Here is a 24,132-nt window from a genome sequence, read left to right as displayed (position 1 = left end):
TCCTTCCTTTTTCCTTCTCTCCTTTCCTCCCTTATCCTCTTCCTCTCTCCTTTCTCCTTTCTTTCCTTCTTTAAATACAGGACCTCCTACTTATAAGACAAATGTCTTATGTTTGAGCCATAATCTCAGCCATATTTTTAAAAAATAGGCTCTTCTGAACTTTTATCTGGCTCAACCTTGAACTTCAATCCTGAGTGCCTGGGATTATGGCTTCTTTTTAAAATATATTTTATTGTAAAGATACTGTACAGAGGGGCTACAGTTACATAAATAAGGTAATGAGTATATTTCCTATTGAGCAGTTACCCCTCCTTTGTTTTTATGGCCTTTTTTTTTTGTCAGTTGTGGGGCCTGAACTCTGGGCCTGGGCTCTGTTCCTCAGCTTTTCAGCTCTAGGCTAGTGCTCTACCACTTGAGCCACAGCGCCACTCCCAGCTTTTTCTGCCTATGTGGTGCTGAGGAATCGAATCCAAGGTCTCATGCATATAAGATAAGCGCTCTACCACTGAGCCACCTTCCCAGCCCCTTTATGGCTTGTTTCTGAAGCAGAGTCTTGCTGACTTAAAATTTCTCTCTCCTTAGGCTGGCCTTGAACGATGATCCTCCTATCTTTGCCTCCTGCACAGTTGGGATTATAGGAATGAGCTTTCATGCCCATGGAGTTTTCAAGGGCATTTGAAAAGCAAGAAGTAATGATCTGATTTCATCTAGTAGGATTGTATTGACCTGCTTTTCTAGGACTTCCCCAGAGGCATGGAATTTAGGATTGGAGATCTGGCTTGTGTGACTAGTGACTAACAGCCTGGAAGAAGAGGAATGTTAGAAGGAAATGGTTAACAACAGCACCTTTACTTACTCTGTTTGAGATATTGTATTAAATGCTTTGTAGTCAACATCTCATTTAACACTCAAATTGACCTTTTAGGCAGGAGCTATTATCATTCTAAAACCAGGAAACAGGTTAAAAAACATTCATTGATTCATCACACATCATACAGTCCATGAATGGGATTTGAATGCAGGATGGATCCCAAAGCCTATGATTCTAACAGCTATACCAGACTGACTCTGGGGGGGAAATGTTTTAGAATAGGGTAAGTTTGGTATGGCTAGGGACAGCCAGACCTTTTAATAAGGTTCGAGAATTGTGAGTATAGATCAGAAAAGCTAATTTAGGCATCATTTAATAGAGTTGTAAACCAAAGATAAATTTGGAGAATTTTTTGCTCTTTGGTGAGTTGTAGGGTTTAAACTCAGGGCCTGGGCAATGTCCCTGAGATTTTTTGTTCAAGGCTAGTGTTTTACCACCTTGAGCCACAGCACAGTTTTCTGGTGGTTAATTGGAGATAAGAGTCTCATGGACTTTACTGTCCTGGCTGGCTTTGAGCAGCAATTCTTAGATCTCAGACTCCCGACTAGTTAGGATTAGAGGTGTGAGTCACCAGCACCTCACTGGAGAACTTTTTTATGATTCAGAATTAGCCTACCTGGTGGCTGAAGCCTATAATCCTAGATAATAGAGATATTGTGGCTCCAGACCAACTTGGGGCTAAAAGTTTGCATGCACTTATCATCTTAGGCTATGGGAGAAGCATAATGGCTGGCTAGAGTGACGTGTCATTCCATTGACATTTGCAACAAAGGAAAGCACAGTTAGGAGAATCACAATCCAGTTGGTTTGGGCTTAAAGTAAGATCCCATAATGAAAATAGCTCATGTAAAAGGACTGACAGTGTGGTTCAAGTGGTAGAGTACCTGGATAACAAATGTGAGGCCCCGATTTCAAACTCTGGGAAAAGTACTTTACAATTTGATAATGGTCAGTTCTCTGAAAAAATGAGATGCAAAGAGCTCTTAGTACTCACTACCTAATGCAGAAGGGAGACAGGTACCTTGGTTTTATAAGGAGGGTCTAGATGACATAAAAATGGCGTCCATTGTAGTAAACAAAGATGAAACTTTGATTGGACATTTGAGTGAGGTTGAGTTCAGAATGAAGTTAAAGTCAGGTTTAATTATATATATATATATATATATATATATATATATGTATATACATATTTATTGTAAACCTACAGAGGGGTTGCAGTTATATGGATAAGGTAATGAGTATATTTCCTATATAGCATTGTTACCTCTTCCTTTGTTTTTCCCCTACCATCCCTTCCCTCCTCACCTCCTCAACCTCTCCCCGTCCCACCTGAAGCTGTAAAGTTCATTTTCAACATAGTGTCTTGTACATCTCATTGTTATAATGGGTCAACCTGTATTCCTATTTAAGCATTTTGTTTTTTTCCCCTTCCCCTCTCCAAATTAGAAAAATGTGTATACAAGATGCAGGACACTGACATCAAATACAGTGAAAACAGGGGTTATACCATGGGGGAGGAACATACAAAGCAATAAAAATATATGGTACATTATAAATACATTAGAAACAATAACAAGAAAAAAAACCACTTGTATCCTTATCTTGGGGTTCATTTCACTTAACATCATCTTATGAGGTCATATGCACATAGCTTTTGACCTTTTCTGCTTGTCCTAGACATGCACTAGTTTTTGCAGATAAGGGAAACCATGGGACCTATGTTTCTTTGGGCCTGGCTTACTTCACTTAATATAATTTTTTCCAAATCTTTCCATTTCCTAAAAATGGGGTGATGTCATTCTTTCTGACAGAGGCATAGAATTCCTATATCTATATCTATATCTGTATCACATTTTCTTGATCCATTCATCTACTGAGGGGCAGCTGGGTTGGCTAAGATATGGAGCCATATCTTAGCTATGTAAGGTCAGGTTTTTATGGGAGAAGATTGATCACAATTAAAGATGTTAAAGATGTTACTTATTTTAGATTAAGATTGAAATATCTATTAAGTATCATGTGAACATTAAAATTATGGTTAAGTCTAGAATTGCAAAGAACATTACATTAGTAATGAAGTTAGGTTTCTGTGTTAATCTATGATACTGCTGGTATTGCTAGTATTTTTTATTTGGACTGTCATTCAGCTTGAAATGGTGTAATGAGTTGATTCTATTTATAAACTGTATTAAGAAGCATAGAGATGTGTAAGTGTTGGATAAGATAGAGGCAGTGATGGGAGCTTTTTTTAATTGTATAAAACTACGCATGTGTGGTGGGTGACTTTTCTTGGAAAAATGGATGATTTCACTTGTTATCAGGATTGCCTGTGCTGGTGGGGACAGGGCTAGGTCTGAGCCAGTCTGTATCCGGTGCTTGTCTTATGGTTAGGTTGAGTTTAGGACAGGATAGGAGTTTGTGTAGATAACAGAATTAAAGTATGAGTTAGACAATAGGACATTGGGAAAGAGGGAGGTGTGGCATTGGGATTTTGGACAATCTGACAATGGCTCACTTTTGTATTACAGCCTCTGCCTGTCTGACCCTGCCCACAGCTAAGCGCCTTCAGGATGAGGGGCCCCAATGGCACTGAATCGAGTGCAACGCATTTCATCCTCATAGGCCTGCCAGGCTTGGAGGAAGCTCAGTTCTGGCTGGCCTTTCCATTGTGCTCCCTCTATGTCATTGCTGTGCTGGGTAATCTGACCATCATCTACGTTGTCCGGACAGAGCACAGCCTACACGAGCCCATGTATATCTTTCTTTGCATGCTTTCTGGCCTCGACATCCTCATCTCCACCTCATCCATGCCCAAAATGATGGCCATCTTCTGGTTCAATTCTACCGTCATCCAGTTTGATGCTTGTCTGGTACAGATGTTTGCCATCCATTCCTTATCTGGCATGGAGTCCACAGTGCTGCTGGCCATGGCCTTTGATCGCTATGTGGCCATCTGCCATCCTCTACGCCATGCCACTGTGCTCACGTTGCCTCGGGTTGCCAAGATTGGCATGGCCGCTGTGGTCCGGGGCGCTGCCTTAATGGCACCCCTGCCTGTCTTCATCAAACAGCTGCCCTTCTGCCACTCCAATACCCTGTCCCATTCCTACTGCCTACACCAAGATGTCATGAAACTTGCCTGTGCTGATATCCGTGTCAACGTCATCTATGGCCTCATTGTCATTATCTCTGCTATTGGCCTGGACTCACTTCTTATCTCTTTCTCTTATCTGCTTATCCTTAAGACTGTGCTGGGCTTGACACGTGAAGCCCAGGCAAAGGCATTTGGCACATGTGTGTCTCATGTATGTGCTGTGTTCATATTCTATGTGCCTTTCATCGGATTGTCGATGGTGCACCGTTTTAGCAAGCGACGCGACTCTCTCCTGCCCGTCATTATGGCCAATATCTATCTGTTGGTGCCTCCAGTGCTCAACCCCATCGTCTATGGAGTGAAGACCAAGGAGATTCGGCAGCGCATCCTTCGTCTTTTCCATGTACCCACACGCACTTCAGATACTTAGGAATTGGCCATCAAACTTCTTTTCCCCTCAAAATCCTCCAGTTCAATTTCACTATGGACATTTTGGAAGGCAGTGTTAAGAAAACAAATCTTCCTTAACTAAAGCACATCTAGGATTCTTCAAAGATGAAACTGGTTGGGAAATCTCATGAAAAGTCACTGCAGGACCATATACCTCAAACCCCCATTTTGCAATATTATTTTCCCCCTTCGTTTTTTTCTTTCATTTTTTTCCTTTCTATGATTATAAAAAACCTAAGTTACTTGTTCACAGAGGGTTATAATTTCCCATTTGACCATTGACTCCAAATCTAAGTTATTTTCATTGATAGTATATAACATTGTGAGGTGAAGATACACATCTAAATAATAGTCACCAAACGTTTGATGTGATCAAAGGAAAATAAGCGCAAAGATGTAATAAAATTAGATAATCTGGTTTAAAACTCTGACTTCTGCTTCAAAATTTCTGATCACTTTTGTAGCTCAGGAAAGAAGTTACACCTGAATTTAAAATAACCTTCATAGAGAAGAAATAATTTTTTGCTTCTGGATACCAGGCCTTAACGGAAAAGCTAGAAAGTAAAGATTTGAAAAGGCTAAATTTGCTTTCAATAAGAAAAGATGATATGCTTTGTCCACAGACACTCTTTTCCTCGTTTAATTTTCTTAGCAACTCGACTTAGGCAGGATACTTTTAAGTATTCTCATTGTGCCAATGGGGAAACTGATGTTTCCTAGGGAGAGAATCATATAAACCCAGAAATAAAAAAGTAAGACATTTCATATCCAATTCTTTATTGAGTGGAAGGGCAGTTAGAGATACAAATAGCATAGCAATTTCCAGAATCTTGATTTTTCTAAATGAGGTATTTAATCCAGTTGCTCTAATCACCTTGGGTTGTATTGAAGAATTTCCCATTAATAATACTCATGGCTTTCATGCCAATAGCTGTGTTTATTATCCTGGTCCAGAAATGAATCTGAAGAGCTACCAAACAGGCTTGTTTGTGGGTGGTTAGTGATGGGTTCCTTGTGATACAGGAGACACTAAATGAAGAAAAGCAGGGGAGAACATGTAGCCAAGTAAGCCCAGATAGCTGGCTGGGAAGCAAGGCTAAAAGAAAGAGGGGCCCACAGAAAGTAATCCACAACCTATTCCACAGTCTATAACAGACACCACACATCTTGCATTTGACCATAGAATCCAAATCTAAGTTATTTTCATTGATAGTATATAGATAGAATTATAAGATGAGATGTACATCTAAAGACCAGTCACTAAAGGTTTAATGTGATCAAAGGAAAATAAGCACAAGGATGCAATAAAAATTAGATAATCTGAGCTTAGAAGCTTATAACACTGATGACTGTGTCACGACACCATAGGACAGAGTCATAACATCTGTACACAACCTGTACAGCTAGCCTAGAGGTGTCTCTGAGGGCTATGAGAGAGACTTGCAAGCCAGATACCACACTTGTAGGTGTGGGTTGGGCACTGTAAAAGTACAGGAGAAAAAGACTAGAAAGGTCCTAATCAGACCCAAAGTGAGGCAGATGAGTATAAGAGGCGGCAGTGAAGCAAGCAGCACATGGCATGTAGCCTGCCAGAGTTGTCTGGCCAGAGACATACCTGGAAGAGATGGTACAGAGGCTGCACATTCAAATTTGAACTGTACTCCAGGAAAATAAAGATTATCTATGTGCATTGTGGAACTGGCTAGGTCCAGGAGAATAAGTAGCCGAAAGAAGTAGGAGCATACACCGGGGTTAGTGCAGGCTCTGGTCACTTTGAATATAGAGACAGTCATCTCATTGGCTTGAAGTGCCTCAACATTGGGATTGAAAGATAATGAGAGAGAAATAAAGTTATGATGATCATCTCCAGTGAAAAGGTCATCTGCAAAGAATCAAGGAAACGTGGTTAGCATTTTGGAGTTTATTTTCGAGTTTAATATGCCTTTTTATGCATAAAAATGCTTGTGTCTACTCTATATTTGGAATATTCTTGGGGGCATATGTAGATGGATAATAAATAGATGAATCAAACTGAACTATTTCACAGTGTTTCCCTCCTTGGGGATGCAGCCATTATCCTAGGGTTTATTTGTTATTTTTTCCTAGCCTTTAAATAGTTTCTCTCCCTATATTTTTTATTAGCATAAACTAGTTGTACAAGAGAGTGTCATTTTGACACGTCCACATAAGCATGAGCTTCGATCAGACTTGACCTGCCATCACACCCCCTTATCCCCCCTCTGATCCCAAACTCATCTCCACAAGCTTCATTGTTCCATGTTTGCACTTGTACATGAAGCATTTTGACCATGTTCACTCTTTTTAAATATTTTTATTGTAAACATAGTGTACAGAGGGCTTACAGTTACATGAGTAAGGTAATGAGTACATTTCCTATTTTCACCCTCTCTATTCACCCTCTCCTACTTATACTTTCCCTCCTGAAAGATCTGTTTTATGTTCCCAGTGTCCATTCGTTTTTAGTATATGTTGATGGTTCAAAGGGTTTTCACTGTGGTCTTTCATACATGAGCATATTGCTCATGAAGGGATTCCAAGTCTATGATGGCTTGGATCCCAAATCACTGAACCATTTTGTGGAAGTAAACATATTCACTACCTCCTCCTCTTTCCTTTTTTTTTTTTTTTTGGGTCCGGTCATGGGGCCTGAACTCTGGGTCTGGGTGCTATCCCTCTCTTCAGCTCAAGGCTAGCGCTCTACCACTTGAGCCACAGCCTGGCTTTTTTCTTTTTGCTTATGTGGTGCTGAGGAATCGAATCCAGGGCCTCATGCATGCAAGGCAAGCACTCTACCACTGAGCCACCTTCCCAGCCTGCAACTATTTCTTGTAGGAGAATTGTTTGCAAAGTCAGGCTATGTTCTGGACCCATCATTATAAGGGAGAGAAGGAAAGCAAGCCTTTCATCAACACATTTACTTCTTCACAATGTGGAGCCTTCTTTTCAGATTGTTTCATGTTTCTCTATTTTTCTTGTCAATTTCTACCTGACCTAGGAAACTACATAACTTTTTCAAGATGAACTAAAAATTACTCTTTCCTTTGTGGAGGCTTTCCAATATTCCCATCCAAGTTCTGTCAACTACTAAGTTTTTACTTTCTACTAATCTCTGCACAGAGATTTATTATGGTTTTTATTGTTATATTCTGATTGTATCTTTACATGTTTTATTCCTGGCATAGGAGTGTGAGCTTCTGGAGCAGAAGAAATATTTCCTCCCCAATAAGACTGCAGTTTATTTTCAGAAAAAATATAATATATATTTATACCTCAATTTTGGACACATAGTTAATGTGTTAGTAGTTTTTATATACTTGTGAATCCTTAATCCTTTACAAATATATGCTGAGCATAAATTTTTAATAGAAATAAGCCTAACGATATTGCTACTGAATTAGCATAGGACAAGGAATTTCAATGCAACTAACAGAATTTTACCAGGCTACAGCAATGTTCTTTTATTTTACTCAGAACCTATTGTATTTCAAATTTCATCTAGCCAGTGTCCACTTTTTGCTCAAATTGAGGAGAGGATATTTCCATGTGTCCAGAGGGAAATCGGTGAGGACAATTGAATCAGATAAGCAGACAGAACCAAGGAATGACGAATGAGTTCACCCAGCCCTCTGAAGAGTCTGAGACTGAGAAGTTGCTCAGTCCCTCAGTCATGGCTTTGCACTTCCTGAAGTCAATTAATCCTTAGGTCATCTGGTTATCTTTGATTCTTTTCTATAGCACACGTTTGTTGAATAACAAGTTCTATGATGTATGCTTAAGCATTTTGGGTTGACTTTCTTCATATTTACAGTCGTGGATGAGGCAATGTTATCCATGTTAAGAGTTAAGAAAAAGTGGCCAATATCTACTGAGTGGCTCATATATTGTAGTCATGGAGTTTGAATCTCCGGTGTCGGATTATAACTCCAGTCCTCTATTCTGATGAGCTCTTGTATGGAAAAATAACTGAACTGCAAAATATCACAAATATGAGTTTTGCTATTTTGTATTATCTAACATGTTGTATTCCTCAAAATTTTTCTCCACATATGATATAATAATTCTCATAGGTATTCTGAAATGTAGACCTGGAAAATTACTATGCCTGTCTTGGACATCATGCTTTAGGGATGATGAAACCGAAGTTCAGGGGAAATGACTTATTTGTGTTTTATCTCTTCTAAGATTCTTCAGCGGTGTATTTGTGTCACCTTATAATCCCCATGATAAGGCTTATGTACTCCAATATGAAGCACATACCTTCTCTATCCTTATCACACCCCAGGCTTCCTCTTGTTCTATATTCTTTTTTTCTTTTTTTGGTTGGTTGTGAGGCTTGAACTCTGCTCCTGGGCACTGTCCCTCAGCCTGGGTGCTGTCTCTGAGCTTTTCTGCTCAAGGCTAGCACTCTACCAGTTTAAGCCACAGCTCCATTTCTGGTTTTCTGGTGGCTAATTGGAGATGAATCCCATGGCCTTTCCTGCTTGGGCTGGCTTTGAACAGCATTCCTCAGATCACAGCCTCCTGAGTAGCTAGGAGTACAGGTGTGAGCCATCAGTGCCTGGCTTTAATGATGTTTTAAATGGTAAGACGTTTAATGGTTATTTAGGTGATCATTACCAAATAGATATCCAAGCCACATACCCTCTATGTTATCCTCCATCACACATTTGTAGTTTCTATATCACTCAATTGATTTTTAAAATTTTATGGTTACTTCCTTCCTTTGATGACTTTCTCTTTCTCTCATTAGACAGCAAGCCTCAAGAATCTGGTTTTGTTTGTTAGCACAGAACTCTCACATAGTGCAATGTCTGGCATAGAGCAAATTTCCAGTCAATATTTGCTTGTTTTAATGAATAAGAGAATGAATAGCCAAGTCTAAAACACATGAAGGAAAAGGAAGGAAAGGAGTTGTGTTCTCCAGCCTTTGAATACTAGAATAGGGAGCTGGTTTGGAAAAGGCAGGGAAGGGGGCTGGGAAGGTGGCTCAGTGGTAGAGCGCTTGCCTTGCATGCCTGAGGCCCTGGGTTAGATTCCTCAGCACCACATAAGCAAAAAGAAAAAAGCCGGAAATGGTGCTGTAGCTCAAGTGGTAGAGCGCTAGCCTTGAGCTGAAGAGCTGAGGGACAGCGCTCAGGCCCAGAGTTCAAGCCCCATGTCCGGCCCCCCCCCCCAAAAAAAAGAAAAGGCAGGGAAGGAGGCCTTACCCCAGATAGCAATGAATTACACACATGGGGTGAATCTGATGCAGATTTGGTTTATGAGTGATTGGTCTATCACAGAAGACATTTCCCAGAAAGGTTTGATTAAATTTCTAAAGAATGATTTTTTTAAGCCAGGTTAAGGAAATTCAAGTATTTAATTTAACCTTATCCTACTTAAAGAAGTCTGGCAAGGACACCCAGAAACAAATGTGCCCTTGTAGCTTCGTATGATGGTATACATAGGGTTAAGGCTGATGGACCTCTTTTCATTCATTCACTATCTCTGACCAATGTACCTTGCCTGTATACTCTTCTTCCCATCCTTCAATCCCAAGTTAAATGGCCCACAATCTCATCATTTTATTTCTTTATTTTGAGGGGGAAGTACAGGGCTTCAGACTTGCTAGGCAGGAACTCTACTGGTCAAGTCATACCTCCAGCCCTTTTTGCTCTGGTCATTTTTTTTGTGAGTTGTGGGGCTTGAACTCTGGGCCTGGGGGCTGTCCGTCAGCTCTTCAGCTCAAGGTGAGCGCTCTACCACTTGAGCCACAGCACCACTTTTGGTTTTCTGGTGGCTAATTAGAGATAAGAGTCTCACTGACTTTCCTTCCCAAGCTGGCTTTGAACCTTGATCTTCAGATCTCAGCCTCTTGAGTAGCTAGGATTACAGACGTGAACCACCAGTGCCTGGCTTGCTCTGGTCATTTTTGAGATAGGTTCTTATTTCTTTACCGAGGCCAGCTGGGATTGATCCTACTATTTATGCTTCTCACCAGAGCCAAGATGACATTTGCGCACTACTACATCTAGCTTTTTCTCTTGAGATACAAGTTTGCAAACTTTTTGGCTTGGGTTAGCTTGGACCTGTGATCCTGCTGATGTCAGTATTTCCTGTAGCTGGGATGACAGGCTTGTGCCACTGGAGTCTGGCTAATCAGTCCTTTCAGTTTCTTGAGGAAGTTGGTTGTCTGTGTCCTTGCTGTCAGCTCATACTACCACCTCTCTTCTGTCTTTATCCTCTACAGATTTCTCAAGACATCTCAGTAATCTTAATCTTCCTACTTCACCATTTTTAATTGGCTCGTCCCTCTTACAGTCCATCAATGCCTGGTGCTGGAAGGAAGGAATGGATAGAGGAGGGATGGGGTAGAATGTTGAAAGGGGTGACATGATCCAGATGCCTTGTATTCATGAACCGCTTTCTGTAATGGCAGTTCCTCTGTACAGCTATGTAAAAATAAAAAATACTTTCTGTATTAATTAATTAATTCATTAAATTTTGATTTTCTGTATTTACAAGCTATCCCAAACTGCTTTTATATGCAACAATGACTAAACATACATTGTAGACAACCAACCAAATTTCAGGACCTTGTTTGTCACTTGTGTTCAAAATCAATGCTCTTTTTTTCTTGCCCTGAGTCAATTAATTATTGAATGCTTGTAATTTGGTTTCACCTGCTAAATGAATTTTGATTTAGGGAAAATTTAGGTCTTCCCCTCCTCTCCCCACTCCCGTCAGTTGTGGGGCTTGAACTCAGGGCCTGGATGCTGTCCCTGAGCTTTTGTAATCAAGGCTAGGACTCTACTACTTTAAGCCACAGCTCTACTTTCAGCTTTTTGGTGGTTAACTGGGGATAAGAATCTCAGGGACTTTCCTACCCTGGCTGGCTTTGAATTGCAATTCTCTGATTTCAGCTTCCTGAGTAGCTAGGATTACAGGTATGAGCCACCAGTGCCCAGCTAAGATGTAGTTTGTTGAGTGGTCAAAAGATTGCATGAACAGTATACAACCAATTACTTTAATCTTGATTTTAGAAAAAAATCTTTAAATAAGCTTTCAAATTACAGCCAACTTTCTCACATACAAATGTGTCTTCCATACTCATACCCAGTGAGTTCTACATCCTCTTGCCCATTTCTGCTTATTTGAACTTTCTGGGGGTTTATCTCAATTCTTCATTTTTACAAGTTAGGACAAACCTTACTCTTTAAAAGTCCTTTTTTATCCAAAGGCATTTTTCTTTCCTTTAACTTTCTCAACTCCTTTTATACTTTCAATCACACACACACACACACACACACACACACACACACACACACACAAGTCCACACTTCTACTACTTCCTCTGACTCCCAATCTCTTCTCCTTACCCAATATTAGAAACTTATTATTAGTGTATAATTACCTTACTTCTCTCTTCTTCAATGGACTATGAGGTCTCAAAGGCAGAAAAATGAATCTTGCTCATTTCTAAAATCTCTCAGCCTTAAGTATATACAAAAATAAGCAAATGACTGCTTAATACAATAAGAAGAGTAGAAAAATTTTTATTGGTAGTTACTTCTTATATAAATCCCTTAATGTATAATGACACTCATACTACTATAAGTGAGGTGCTATAATTATTCTAGCTTAATCATTGAAGGAATCAAATAGTAAACAAGTAAATAACTTATTCTTCTGCTTATCTAGCACTCTGCAGACTTCTAATAATGAACTAATTACACATATTCCCATATATATAATATATTACATATTATGTACATATATATGTATGTATATATGTATATATATGTGTGTATATATACATACATACGTGTATATACATATATACACAAATTTGAAGTTTTGAAGGACAAAGCAATGTAGAAATCATTTTTGTGTTTCTGGTAGCTAACATAGGGCTAACAAAGTCAACATTTAGAAAAGTCAGCATTTAGAAAACATATGTGAAATTAATGAGACAGTAAATACTCAAAAGCAATTTTTCAGAGCTACTAATGTACCCCAGTGGTAGAGTGCTGGCCTAGCATGTGAAAAACCCTGATTTGATCCGATAGTAACCATGTTTCACTACAATGTGGCATCACTCTTCCTGAATGCTCTTAACGAAGCTATGAGTAAGGCTTGATCCATTTAGAAGTTTTGTTTGTCTGTATAACAAGCTCTGCACAGTGCTCTTAGCCCTGAAAACGTTCAGTATCCTCAGTTCTGGCCTTTTCTTCTAAGCACCTTCAGCATGGCTTTCCTGATGTGCTTGGACTTGACACTGTAGATAATGGGATTGAGTACAGGAGGAACCACCAGATACACATAGGCAACAAGAGAATGTACAATGTGGGGTAGGTGTCTTCCAAAACGATGGATCATGGATACACCTATGACTGGGATGTAGAAGACCAGAACCGCTAAGATATGAGAAACGCAGGTGTTGAGAGCTCAAACACGCTCCCTAGGAGAGGCCAGCCCCATCACCGTGTGGAGAATAAGGGCGTAGGACAGGACGATGAGCAAGGAGTCTACACCCACTGTGGACAGAACCACATACAACCCATACAGGATGTTGACGGTAATGTCCGCACAAGCCCTTTTCATGACATCAGCATGGAAGCAGAACGAGTGGGACAAGAGAATCTTACCAGGGCAAAAGTTGAGTCGTTTCAGCAAGAAGGGTACTGGGAAGAGGGACAGAGTGGCTCGAGCCACAATGGCCATCCCAATCCTGATGATGATGGTATTTGTGAGGATGGCGGCATAGTGCAAAGGGTTGGAGATGGCCACAAAGCGGTCAAATGACATGGCCAGGAGGACCGAGGACTCGACCACAGAGAAAGAGTGCAAGAAAAACATCTGAATCAAGCAAGCGTTGAAGCCAATGAGCCGCTGGTCAAAGCAGAGCACAGCCAATAAGGGAAATGGCTACTCTAATCTCTTTTAATAGAGATTGGAAAACCCACCCAAAATAGGCTGATTTTACTCTGGTGGCTAGAATTCACATTATGCCAAATCTAGACAATTTAGTCAGCTTACTCTGAAGGTAAGAATGACCAATTTTGTTGGAGTGGTGGTCGGGACAAGAGGCTAGTGATGTTGACAAGCATTTTGCCTACAGGGCAAAGATTGTGTAGATCTTATTTTGGTAGATTTTAAAAGGTACATAGCGAACTATAGGTACTAAGGGCATTGGATTAGCCATTTTCTTTGTTGTCTCTCATCAACTAATATTTATTAAACACACTCCACAAATGATTAACTACACTATAAAGAAATTTTACCATGAACTTACATACACACACACACACACACACACACACACACACACACACACACACATATCTTAAACATTGAAAGGGATTAAACAAGTTAAAGATAAATTCTCTGAGATACGGAATCATTATGGGAAAGGGAATAACATTCTATATGAATTTTTCTAAATACTTTCAAAAATTGAAGGAATCATCAATCACGTTAAAGTATGTGATATTAGAGACTAAGAATGAGTTGATAATTAGAGAGAAAATGAAAATCTACCATCAGTGAGAACAATTATAGCAATGGATTCAAACACACTAAGTGTGTGCCCATTAGTAACCTCTAATGAGTCAGTGGTGCTAGCTAGTTGGTACTATGAGAACTGTTAAACAACCTGATTTTATTCTGTAACCAGTCACATGCTATGAACAAAAAAATAGGTGAGGAAAACTTTTCTGTTTACAGAAGTTTTATGGCTAAACAATATGATTGTAGTAAAGTATTAATTAATGTTTAAAAACCCAGTGAGAAACTCATCTCGGGCTAATAGCATGATAAAATAAGTAAGCACTGCGTATTTTACAAAAATAATAAGCCTACCTCATAATTAGCTACAGGCCTACAGAAATTAAAAGAGACCTAGGCAGGGAGGGAAGTTAAAAAGATGCCTAAATACATTGTGTTTTTGAATGAAGATAGCAAAATGACAACTCACTAAAAGCTGCTGGGGGGGGGGATGGGAAAAGAGAGAGCAAACAAGGGGGTAATTCTAATGGAAATCCTAGTGAACAATTAACATACACTATAAAATGAATGACAGTAATATAAACTCCTGTGCAGGGGTTGGGGACAACTGAGATGGTGAACAGAGAGCCAAAATAAATGGTGAATATAGCCAAAATACTTTATGTATGTGTATGAAAACAAAACAATAATGCTTACTGAGATTTTCTTCAGAAGGGGAAATAAAGAATAAAGGAGATTAAGGGAGGAGATGAGTCACATTTAGTACATATATGGACATGTCAATATGGACCTCACTTGTACAACTCACTGATACTAATAAAAAGGTGGTAAAAAATGCCAGCAGATATAGTCTCAAAAATCCAAATTAAAAACTACCTTGGGGTAGGAGAAAAATACCAGTTTCTTGCTCAAGTAAAACATAAATAATAAATAAATATGTAGAACCTATGGAACTAAAGAGGTCTGATAAATCAAAGGCCATGTGTGAATGTTGTTGGGATTTTGTCTTGTGAAACCAAATGTAAAAAGTAAACAAATGAACAAAAATACAATTTACAGAATATTTGTGGAAATGTGTAAAAATACTGGTTGTATTGGTGTGTATGTACCAGTCCTAGGATTGAATGCAGGTCTAGGATCTGTCCCTGAGCTTCTTTTGCTCAAGGCTAGTGCTCTACCACTTTTGGCTTGTTTGGTAGTTTAGTGAAGATAAGACTAGTTAAGTTTTTATGATGACAGTTTTGAATGATTATAATACTGTACCTATTTCAATATCTGAAAACATTTTTAAACACAGGATGATGACCCAATGACTTAAATGAATGCCAGAATAACTGAGGCACATCTTTCTTTTTGACAGCTTAAAATTTTACCTTATCAGCAGCTGAAGAGATAGAGAGAAGAGGTAGAGAGAAACTAAAAGTAGGAAAAATGCTAAGAAACGATAGAAATAGTCTACTTTCTTATAGAGAGGGCACAGATTCATTTGAAAATGACTGAGAGCAGATAATAGTGAACATGAGGAGTGTGATTAAAACCATGAAGATTATGAAAGGAAAAGGTATAGTCTCCTGTCCTGGCTGTGCCTTCCACTCTTGCAGAAGATAAATTACTTTCTGAAAAATTTCTACCAATAAGACTGTAAAGCCGGAGATGCCAGGGAGAAATGGAAAGAACAATAAAGAAAACAAGCACTTTGTGGAGAAGGAGACTGCCTACTCTCTTTACTCCACTCAGGGCCAGGAAATCAGATTTCTTTTATATCACTCAATGGACATCTCGAGGAGCCCTTCCAGCCTGAAGAGTGTGACTAGAAATCACTCCACATAGGTCATCTCAGATGATGACCTTAGGGCTCAGATGACCTCAGAATAGGGAACTGGGCACATTTGCTCACTATCTCTGAGATTCTACTCTACCTCTCTGTCGCAGGAAATGGTGTCAGATTCCAGTTTGTATCTGAGCTGTCAACTCCAGTAGCTTGATGAGGACAGACTCGTCTCATTGTCCCAGAGTGAGTATTTTGCCTTGTTCTGTTTTACACTCAGCCTATACTTAATGACATCTCCATCTGGGCCTGAGATGTTGGCAGTCATCTGACTGAAGAGTGGAGAAGGAGAGTGTTGGGGTACCAGGTACTCACGCTGGCTGTTGTCCCCAACTGTAGGAGCCCAGGATGTCTGCAGCAAGAGACTGCAGCAAGAGATTTAGAGTACTGTACTTTAGAAACAGTGCCTGTCTCCAAGGAAGGCCAGATTTAAGCCAGAAGGGATTATCTCATTCAGATCCTTGGGGAAAGTTGTGGCTGCCTTGAAATCCTTGGAGAAACTATACCAAAAGAGGGAAAGAGAAGTCCAGAATCATAGACTATGCAGTATCCCATTGAAGTTAAGTTGTTGGCTTCAGAGATTACCAGCATCAATGAATTTGAAACTGGAATCGTCTGAACTTGATCATCTGAACCATCTGAATCTGAAATCTTTTGATGATTCCAAAATTCCTAAGCCTCCTCTGAGCAGACTCAGGATGAATCCTGTAGGAGTTAGCAATGTTTGAAGAGTGTTAGTAGTGTTGTAGAAGGATGTGGTTGGTAGCCCTGTGGTTGCCTAATCCAGCCCAAGAAAACTAAGGACACTTGAGAGAAAATAGAGAGCTAATAGAATTCTGAGAGCTCCCCAATCCTGTGCTGAATGCTCAGTTCTCATTCTGGGATAGATACAGACTGGAAAGCTTGAATACCCAGACCATGGCTACAACTGATATTTTCCATTTCAGTTTGATGTGTAGAGTCATTTCTAATTTTATGGCAATTGATAGTCTTAATAGATCAGCTAATTTGAAACTAACAATCTTGCTATGTAAAAGGAAAAATGGGGTTTGTGTTCAGTAAGTGTTTAAAAATGGAAATTTTGACTTACAATGCTTGTTTTATATAAGGCAGTCACTCTGGATTCACATTATTCTCTGTTTCTCTCCCTGTATCAGTGCTCTCTCCATTCTATTGTATGTCTCTGAGAACCTCAGTAATAGATCTTTCTTAAATGGAATGGCATCTATGGTTATTCATTCAAGATTACTTCCTGACAAATGAGACAAATTTACACTTTGCTTTGTGCTGTCTTGTTGAGGAGATAAGTAAACTTAGTTTCTTTAAAGTTTTAAAGAAACTTTAAAATTTATATTGAGGAGTTGAGGCCTTAGCGTGACTTCATAAATTTTTTCCCCAGTTTTTTTAAGATAATCACTTCATTTTGAACAACTCGCTCCCTTTATGTTCAGTAACAGATTCGTTGTTTCTTTCCACATCACACAGACAATGTAGTCCTCAAGTGGGCCTTCTTTATCTCAAATACCTGCTATCTTTTTAATTACCTTTTTATTGTAAAAATACTGTACAGAGGGGTTACAGTTACATGAGTAGGGTAATGAGCACATTTCATAATGAGCATTGTTACCTCCTCCTTTATTTTCCCCTACCATCACTTCCCTCGCCACCTCCCCAATTCCTCCACCCCCACCCCCGACATTGTAATGCTCATTTTCAATATAGTGTTCTGTATATCTTGTTGTCACAATGGGTCAGCCTGCATCCTCATTTAAACTTTCTGTAATATCCCTTCCCCTCCCCAAATTACAAATATATATATATATATATATATATATATATATATATATATATATATATATATATATATACAAGGTGCAGAGCATCAGCATCAAATTAAGTGAAAACAGGGGTTATACCATGGGGTGAGAACATACAACAGAAACAAAAGAATCACATAGTGTATTGTAAGTACATTAAAAACACTAGCAAGAAAGAAAGAAAAAAAACCTCTTGTGTCCCTGTCTTGGGGTACATTTTGCTTAACATTATCTCATATGGTCATATATTTACATAACCTTTGACCTACTCTGCTTGTCCTAGACATGTACTAGTCTCTGCAAACAAAGGAAACAATGGGACCTATACTTCTTTGGGCCTGGCTTACTTCACTTAATATATTTTTTTCCACGTCTTTCCATTTCCTAACAAATGCAGCAATGTCATTCTTTCTGATGGAGGCATAGAATTCCATTGTATATACATATACCACATATCTTGATCCATTCATCTACTGAGGGGCATCTGGGTTGGTTTCATATCTTAGCTATGGTAAACAATGCTGCGATAAACATGGTTGTGCTGGTAGCTTTGGTATGACCTTGTTTGTGATCGTTTGGGTAAATGCCCCAAAGTGGGATTGCTGGGTCATAGGGGAGCTCTATGTGGAGTTTTTTGAGGAAACTCCATACTGCTTTCCAAAGTGGTTGAACAAGTTTACATTCCCACCAACAATGAAGTAAGGTTCCCTTCTGTCCACATCCCCTCCAGCATCTGTTGTTATTAGATTTCTTGATTATAGCTATTCTAACTGTGGTGAGGTGGAATCTCAGCGTTGTCTTGATTTACATTTCTTTTATGGCTAGAGAGGTCAAGCATACCTTCATGTGTCTATTGTCCATTCTTATTTCCTCTTCAGAGAAGTCTCTCTTTAAGTCTGTAGCCACTTATTTATTGGGCTGTTGTTTCTTTGAGGATTTGTTGTTGGGTGATTTAGTTTTTTGAGTTCTAAGTATATTTTAGATATGAGACCCTTGTCTGTTGTATGGCTAGTGAAGATCCTCTTCCAGTCTGTGGGCTTTCTGTTGATCTTGCTAGCTATGTCCTTTGCCATGCAGAAGCTCTGCAGCTCAATGCAATCCCATTTGTCCAAACTTTCTTTGATTTGTTTTGCTTCAGGGTCTTTGTTAAGAAAATTTTGGCCTGTGCCAAGGAGTCCTAGATTTTCTCCTATTCCATCCTACAATGTTTTCATGGAGTATGCTTTTATTTTGAGGTCTTTGATCCATTTGGAGTTGATTCTGGTGCAGGGTGATATATACAGATCCAGTTTTAGATTTCTACAAGTGTTCAACCAATTTTGCCAGCACCATTTACTGAAAGGGTTGTCTTTCTTCCACTCTATTTTTTTTAGCTCTCTTGTCAAAGATTAGGTGGCTATAGGTCTGTGAGTTCATTTCTAGGTCTTCAGTCCTATTTCATTGGTCCTCAGGCCTGTTATTGTGCCAGTACAAAGCTGTTTTGATTACTATGGCTTTGTCGTAGAGTTTGAAATTTGGTATTGATATTCCTCCAGCACTGTTTTTTCTTGTGAGACTCTTACCTTGCAAAAAGCTGCAAGTGGAGCTGTGGCTCAAGTGGTAGAGTGCTAGCTTTGAGCAAAAGAAGCTCAGGGATAGTGCCTAGACCCTGATTTCAAGCCCCAGAACTGGTACAAAAAAGTGAGGGATGCTGTTGACTTTGCATGATGGATCCAAATTCTCCACAAGTCTCATCCAGACTGCTGTACTGTGCAATCGATTCCATGAAAACTCCCATCAATCATCCCCTATTTCCCCTAAATCTAGGATTGTTTAAATTCTTTTGCTACTGGTTTATGGGAAGATGGATTTGAACATTATCTCTTTTCTACTGTTTGGTCTACCTATCTATGATAAAGGTCTTTCCTTTTGCAAAATACAGTTCCATTGTATTGCTTTTATGACTATTGTGTAGTTAGCCCTTGCTTAGTAACACTGAGAGCAGAATGATCATTGCCAGGGACTTGGGGATGTGAGAATGGGAAAGTTGCTCAAAGAGTATAAAGTTTCACTTATGTGTAATGAATAAATTCTGCAAAGCTCATGTACAGTATATGACAATAGTTATAGTATGCTGTTTACTTAAAATTTGCTAAGGGAGTAGATCTTATTTTTTTTAATTAAAATTTTTTTTGGCTAGTCCTGGGGTTTGAACTCAGGGCCTGGGCACTGTCCTTGAGCTTCTTTTGCTCAAGGCTAGGTTCTACCACTTGAGCCACAGCACCATTTCCCACATTTTCTACTTATGTGGCACTGAGGAATCGAACCTAGGGCTTCATGCATGCTAGGCAAGCACTTTACCACTAGGCCACATTCCCAGCCAAAAGAGAGTAGATCTTGAATGTTCTCAGTTCCCAGATTAGCCTTAGCTCTTAGTATGATTGTAAACCACTTATTCCAGTCTTTACTAGTAGTTCTGTGTAGACTCTGGTCGACTTAACAAGGCACAAGTAGGGACAGCCTCAGCATGGCCCTGTTTCGTGTGTCTTACACCTTCTCACCTGTGGTTTCTCCTTTGATATATGACATGAGAGCTCATGGGAGCCCACTGAATAAGCAACCTGAAAGTGTTGGGAGTTAAGTCCCTATGGGACAAATCTTAACTAATACAGTACAGGAGGAAATATTATTTCTCTCTTCCATCTCTCAGGCAGGCCTGCAAGATGGTTACTGGATCTGATCCTCCAAACAAAGCACTAACACTGCTGCCTCAAGAGGAGCTGGGTGAAGAGAGGGCCTATGCTCCAGCCATACAGAGTCAGAACTCATCTCATTTAGCTGAGCAGTAGAGGCTCATGCCTGTAAACTCAGCTGCTTAGGAGGCTAAGATGTGAGGATTGGTGTTTGAAGGTCCCTGAGATTCTTATTTCCAATTAATCAGCCAAAAGCTGGAAATGGAGCTGTGGTTCAAGTGGTAGAGTTGAAAAAGCTAAGGGACAGAGTCCAGACTCTGAGTTCAAGTACAACATCAACAACAAAAGAAGAAAGAGAAAAGCAAAATCATCATATTATTTCTTGCCTCAATACATCTCTCTGCTGTGACTGGTGACTTCCCCTTTACTCTGGTTTCAGTATAATCTCTCTGAATTGTCTGTCAGTATCTGCCTTCAGTATTATTTATCATGACTCATTCCTTCATCTCAACATAAAACTGCTTTCTTTCTCCTGTGTGACAATATACCCTGTAAATCTATGGCTATGGAGAGCTGAATATCATTAAATTTTATTTTGCTATCAGCTATCATATCCATCATTATTTACTTCATATTTCTCAATTCAGAGCAGGAAGTATTGATTCTTGACTATTTATCATTGACTAGCATTAAGCAGTTGATCCTGGGTATGGAGTCTGGCATCAGCTTGGAGAATTGGTGATTACTGTTAGAAAGAATCCCAAGGATGTGACTCTGGTAAAATTCAACTATAAATACATATTGGGTATAACTCTTTTCTTCAAATAATAAAGCAAGCCCAGGGATGAAAGGGAGGGGTATTACTGTTGCATAAGTAAGGTAATGAGTACCTTTCTTTGTGAACAGTTACCCCTCTCTCATTTTCTCCCTCTTTTCCCTCCCTTCTCTCCTCCCCCCAGGTTGTAAAGATCATTTCCAACATAGTGTCTACTGAGTATGATTGTTGTATTAGTTCATCCTTTGTCTTGCTGTTCATATGACCCTGTATAATGAAGTATATCAAATGAACTCCAAGAATTGGAAAAAAAGGTTTTAAAAAAAATTATGTACTGTTTGCAGTTCTTTCTTTTTTTTAGTTTTCTGTGCCCTTTGTCTTGTATAAGTTTATTTGATCTGTGGAAGGGAAAGGGAATCACAGAAACAGCAGAACAAAGGATGACAGAAGTCCAGGGAAATCTCTATAAACAGAAACAAGCAGATTTATGCTTCTGTCTTATTACTTACCAATCCAGACTTGGATTGGTAAATGACATACAGCTCAGGGATGAAGGCATGGTAGATGAGGTAATGGGGGAGGGAGGAGAGCTGTCCTATTCACTGGGCAACCTTGGACTGTGACTTTCAAGGGGAACTGGCTACCTAAACGAGTGCCCTCCACTGTCCAGGCCAATATAAACATGGCTGGGAACAGGGCAGTGTTTTTATGGTCCTCAGTCCCTGGAGACCTGTTTCACTGGGAAAGATACTGGTTGTACAGTGCCACTTGCCTGAGAATCTCCATTGCAGGGGCCTCTCACAGCTGCCTGGGACCACCTCTGTGAGGTGACTCAGCTCCCCAAGCACCCAGAAAGATTCTTCCAGAAAGCTCTTCCAGATAATTGGACAGAAAGGCAAAGACTCTCCCAGGACTCTGGTCTGCATGCATGAGGAATAAGCAGTAACCATAGCTCCTGTGTTTACCATCTTCTGAAATGAACATTTTATTGAGACAACTTTAGATACTGGTCTTCTTTTACCCTTCTTACTTCAGTGCACAGATGAGTTAGTGATTTTCTGTACCATTTCAATCTCACTGGACTCTTCTTTTCATCATCCACTGGATTTCCTTGTCCTCTAAATTTAGTCCTTGTAATGATCTTTCTCTCTCTTTCTCTCCTTATCTATTCCCCTCCTCTATGTGTGTGTGTGAGTGTGTGTGTGTGTGTGTGAGAGAGAGAGAGAGTGCATGTGTGAGAGAGTGAGCACATACTATCCTCAAGGCTGAGTCAGAAAGACTGAGAATTCCAGACTAGCCTTGTGCCTCCAGTGATAGGTGGACTCTGTCTCAAGAAAAAGAGAAAAAAGAAAACAAAAGAAAAAAATCTGTATGGCTTGCTTCATGTATACTCCTGGCTCCTGGGTAGATCTTGTGAGGCAGAGATGATTACTTACTCTGCTATATGTCATGTATTTGCTGAATCCATACTAGGTACTAAATGCTATGATAATTTATCCAGGGGTAGTTGAATGTGATTCTCACAAAAGCACTGAAAAGTAGATGTGATGATCATCCCTAGAAAACAGATGAGAAAAACCAGCCCCACCGAGAGTGAATGGACCAAATGAGTCATAGGACAGCTGCTCTTTCTATTGGGCCTGTGAATATCGCCTTTGGTGGAAAATTCCCAGTGTCTGGGAGCCAAGATTTTTGGAAAGAGACATACTTGGCAGGAGCAGGGGATGGGAGATCAGGTTGAGAAATACTATGTTTGAGCAAACAGCAGGTGTGGCTTCCGGACAAAGGGCTGGCTCTCCTGTAGGTCAGAGGGTAGTAGTTACCAGAGAGATCCCAGCCCTGTCAATCTTGGAGTGTACACACAGTATCCAGAGAACATTTGGAATGATGCAAGAATTGAGGAATTATCTAATGCAATTGTTATGTTAGTCCCAAGAGCTGATGTGAATTGAGAAAGTCACCCCCTGTTAGCAGCAAAAGAAATTCACAGATCCCTAATCCCATCCAGGGGCTCTATCCTTTCCTTAAATAGGGGGTTCTAGGACAAGCTAAGCTCTGTACCTCTGCAGATTCTCCCTAAGCCTTCTCTAAGTTTACCTAATATTAGCTAGTAGGAGAATGGACAATCCTTTAAAAGCCTGGTCATATGATCAACACTGGTCATATGATTAACAATAATTTGTCACAACAGAATGGTGAGACAAAGGGCAAAGGGGGGACCATGGCAATAGTGATATTCACAAGACAATATGTTGGAAGTGATCTGTACAACTTAGGGGTAGATTGGGAGGGGAGGAAAAGCAGGATAAAAATGAGGGAAGGGGTAACAAGTTTGACAAGAAATGTACTTATTACCTTATGTAATTGTAACCCTCCTGTACATCATCTTGACAATAAAAAACCCCCAAAACAATAATTTGTCGGAGGTGAAAAAGGAAAACAACATAAGGATCAGGAGGAAATGGATATGTGTATTGTATTAATTGTGATGAAAACTTTAAGAGTGTGGGTTTGTACCAAACACATCAAGTTGTATACATTATACTGGGGGACCTAGTGGGTCATGTCTGTAATTCCAGTTACTCAGGAGATGGTGACAGAGAAATCACTGGAGGCCAGCCCACACAAAGTTAGCTCCCAACCTAACCCTAAACTAAACCAGCCAAAGGTCTACGATTGACTCTTATTCATTCTAATATGTATCCACCTGAAATGGCCACCCCTTTGTGGTTTTCTACCTTAGTACTCAGGAGTTAAAGCCCTAGATATCACCTTCAACAAGGAAAGAGTGATAGGCTGGTGCTGGTGGCTCAGGCCGGTAATCCTAGATACTCAGAAGGCCAAGATCTGAGACCAGAGGATTGTGGTTCAAAGTCAGCTCAGGCAGGGAAGTCTGAGAGACTCTTATTTCCAATTAGACACTAAAAGCTTGGAAGTGAAGCTGTGGCTCAAGAGTGCTAGCCTTGAGCACAAAGCTCATGCTCAGGCCCAGGCCCTGAGTTCAGTTCCAAGACTAGCAAACAGGAGGTTCCGGGAAGATGGCGGAGGAGAAGCTGGAATCTGAACAAGCTCTCGCATAGAAAGCAGTTTTAGAGTTCCAGTGAACAGTCCTAAGCCA

General features: G+C 39.9%; 2 protein-coding genes across 2 annotated transcripts in view; one reads left to right on the top strand and one right to left on the bottom strand.

Annotated features, from left to right (window-relative positions):
* The first annotated feature begins 3,403 nt into the window (after positions 1-3,403).
* LOC105983999 (olfactory receptor 51E1) lies at positions 3,404-4,489 on the top strand. Its single transcript, XM_013014044.1, has one exon. The coding sequence runs from the start codon at positions 3,442-3,444 to the stop codon at positions 4,393-4,395; it is 954 nt and encodes a 317-aa protein (XP_012869498.1). The 5' UTR covers positions 3,404-3,441; the 3' UTR covers positions 4,396-4,489.
* An 8,140-nt stretch (positions 4,490-12,629) lies between these two features.
* LOC105983913 (olfactory receptor 51I2-like) overlaps positions 12,630-24,132 on the bottom strand; it is a 15,695-nt gene continuing 4,192 nt past the window's right edge. Inside the window, 2 exon segments of the mRNA XM_013013945.1 lie at positions 12,630-13,343; positions 15,965-16,115. Of these exon segments, the coding sequence (XP_012869399.1) occupies positions 12,630-13,343; positions 15,965-16,115 (865 nt within the window).

Source organism: Dipodomys ordii, unplaced genomic scaffold, assembly GCF_000151885.1.
Source record: "Dipodomys ordii isolate 6190 unplaced genomic scaffold, Dord_2.0 Scaffold22, whole genome shotgun sequence".
Lineage (NCBI taxonomy): Eukaryota > Metazoa > Chordata > Mammalia > Rodentia > Heteromyidae > Dipodomys > Dipodomys ordii.
Note: the sequence above shows the minus strand (reverse complement) of the source record. Positions and strands in the feature narration are given on the sequence as shown.

Excerpts from the sequence above, each read along its gene's own strand:
- LOC105983999 (XM_013014044.1), top strand. The coding sequence starts at position 3,442 with ATGAGGGGCCCCAATGGCACTGAATCGAGTGCAACGCATTTCATCCTC.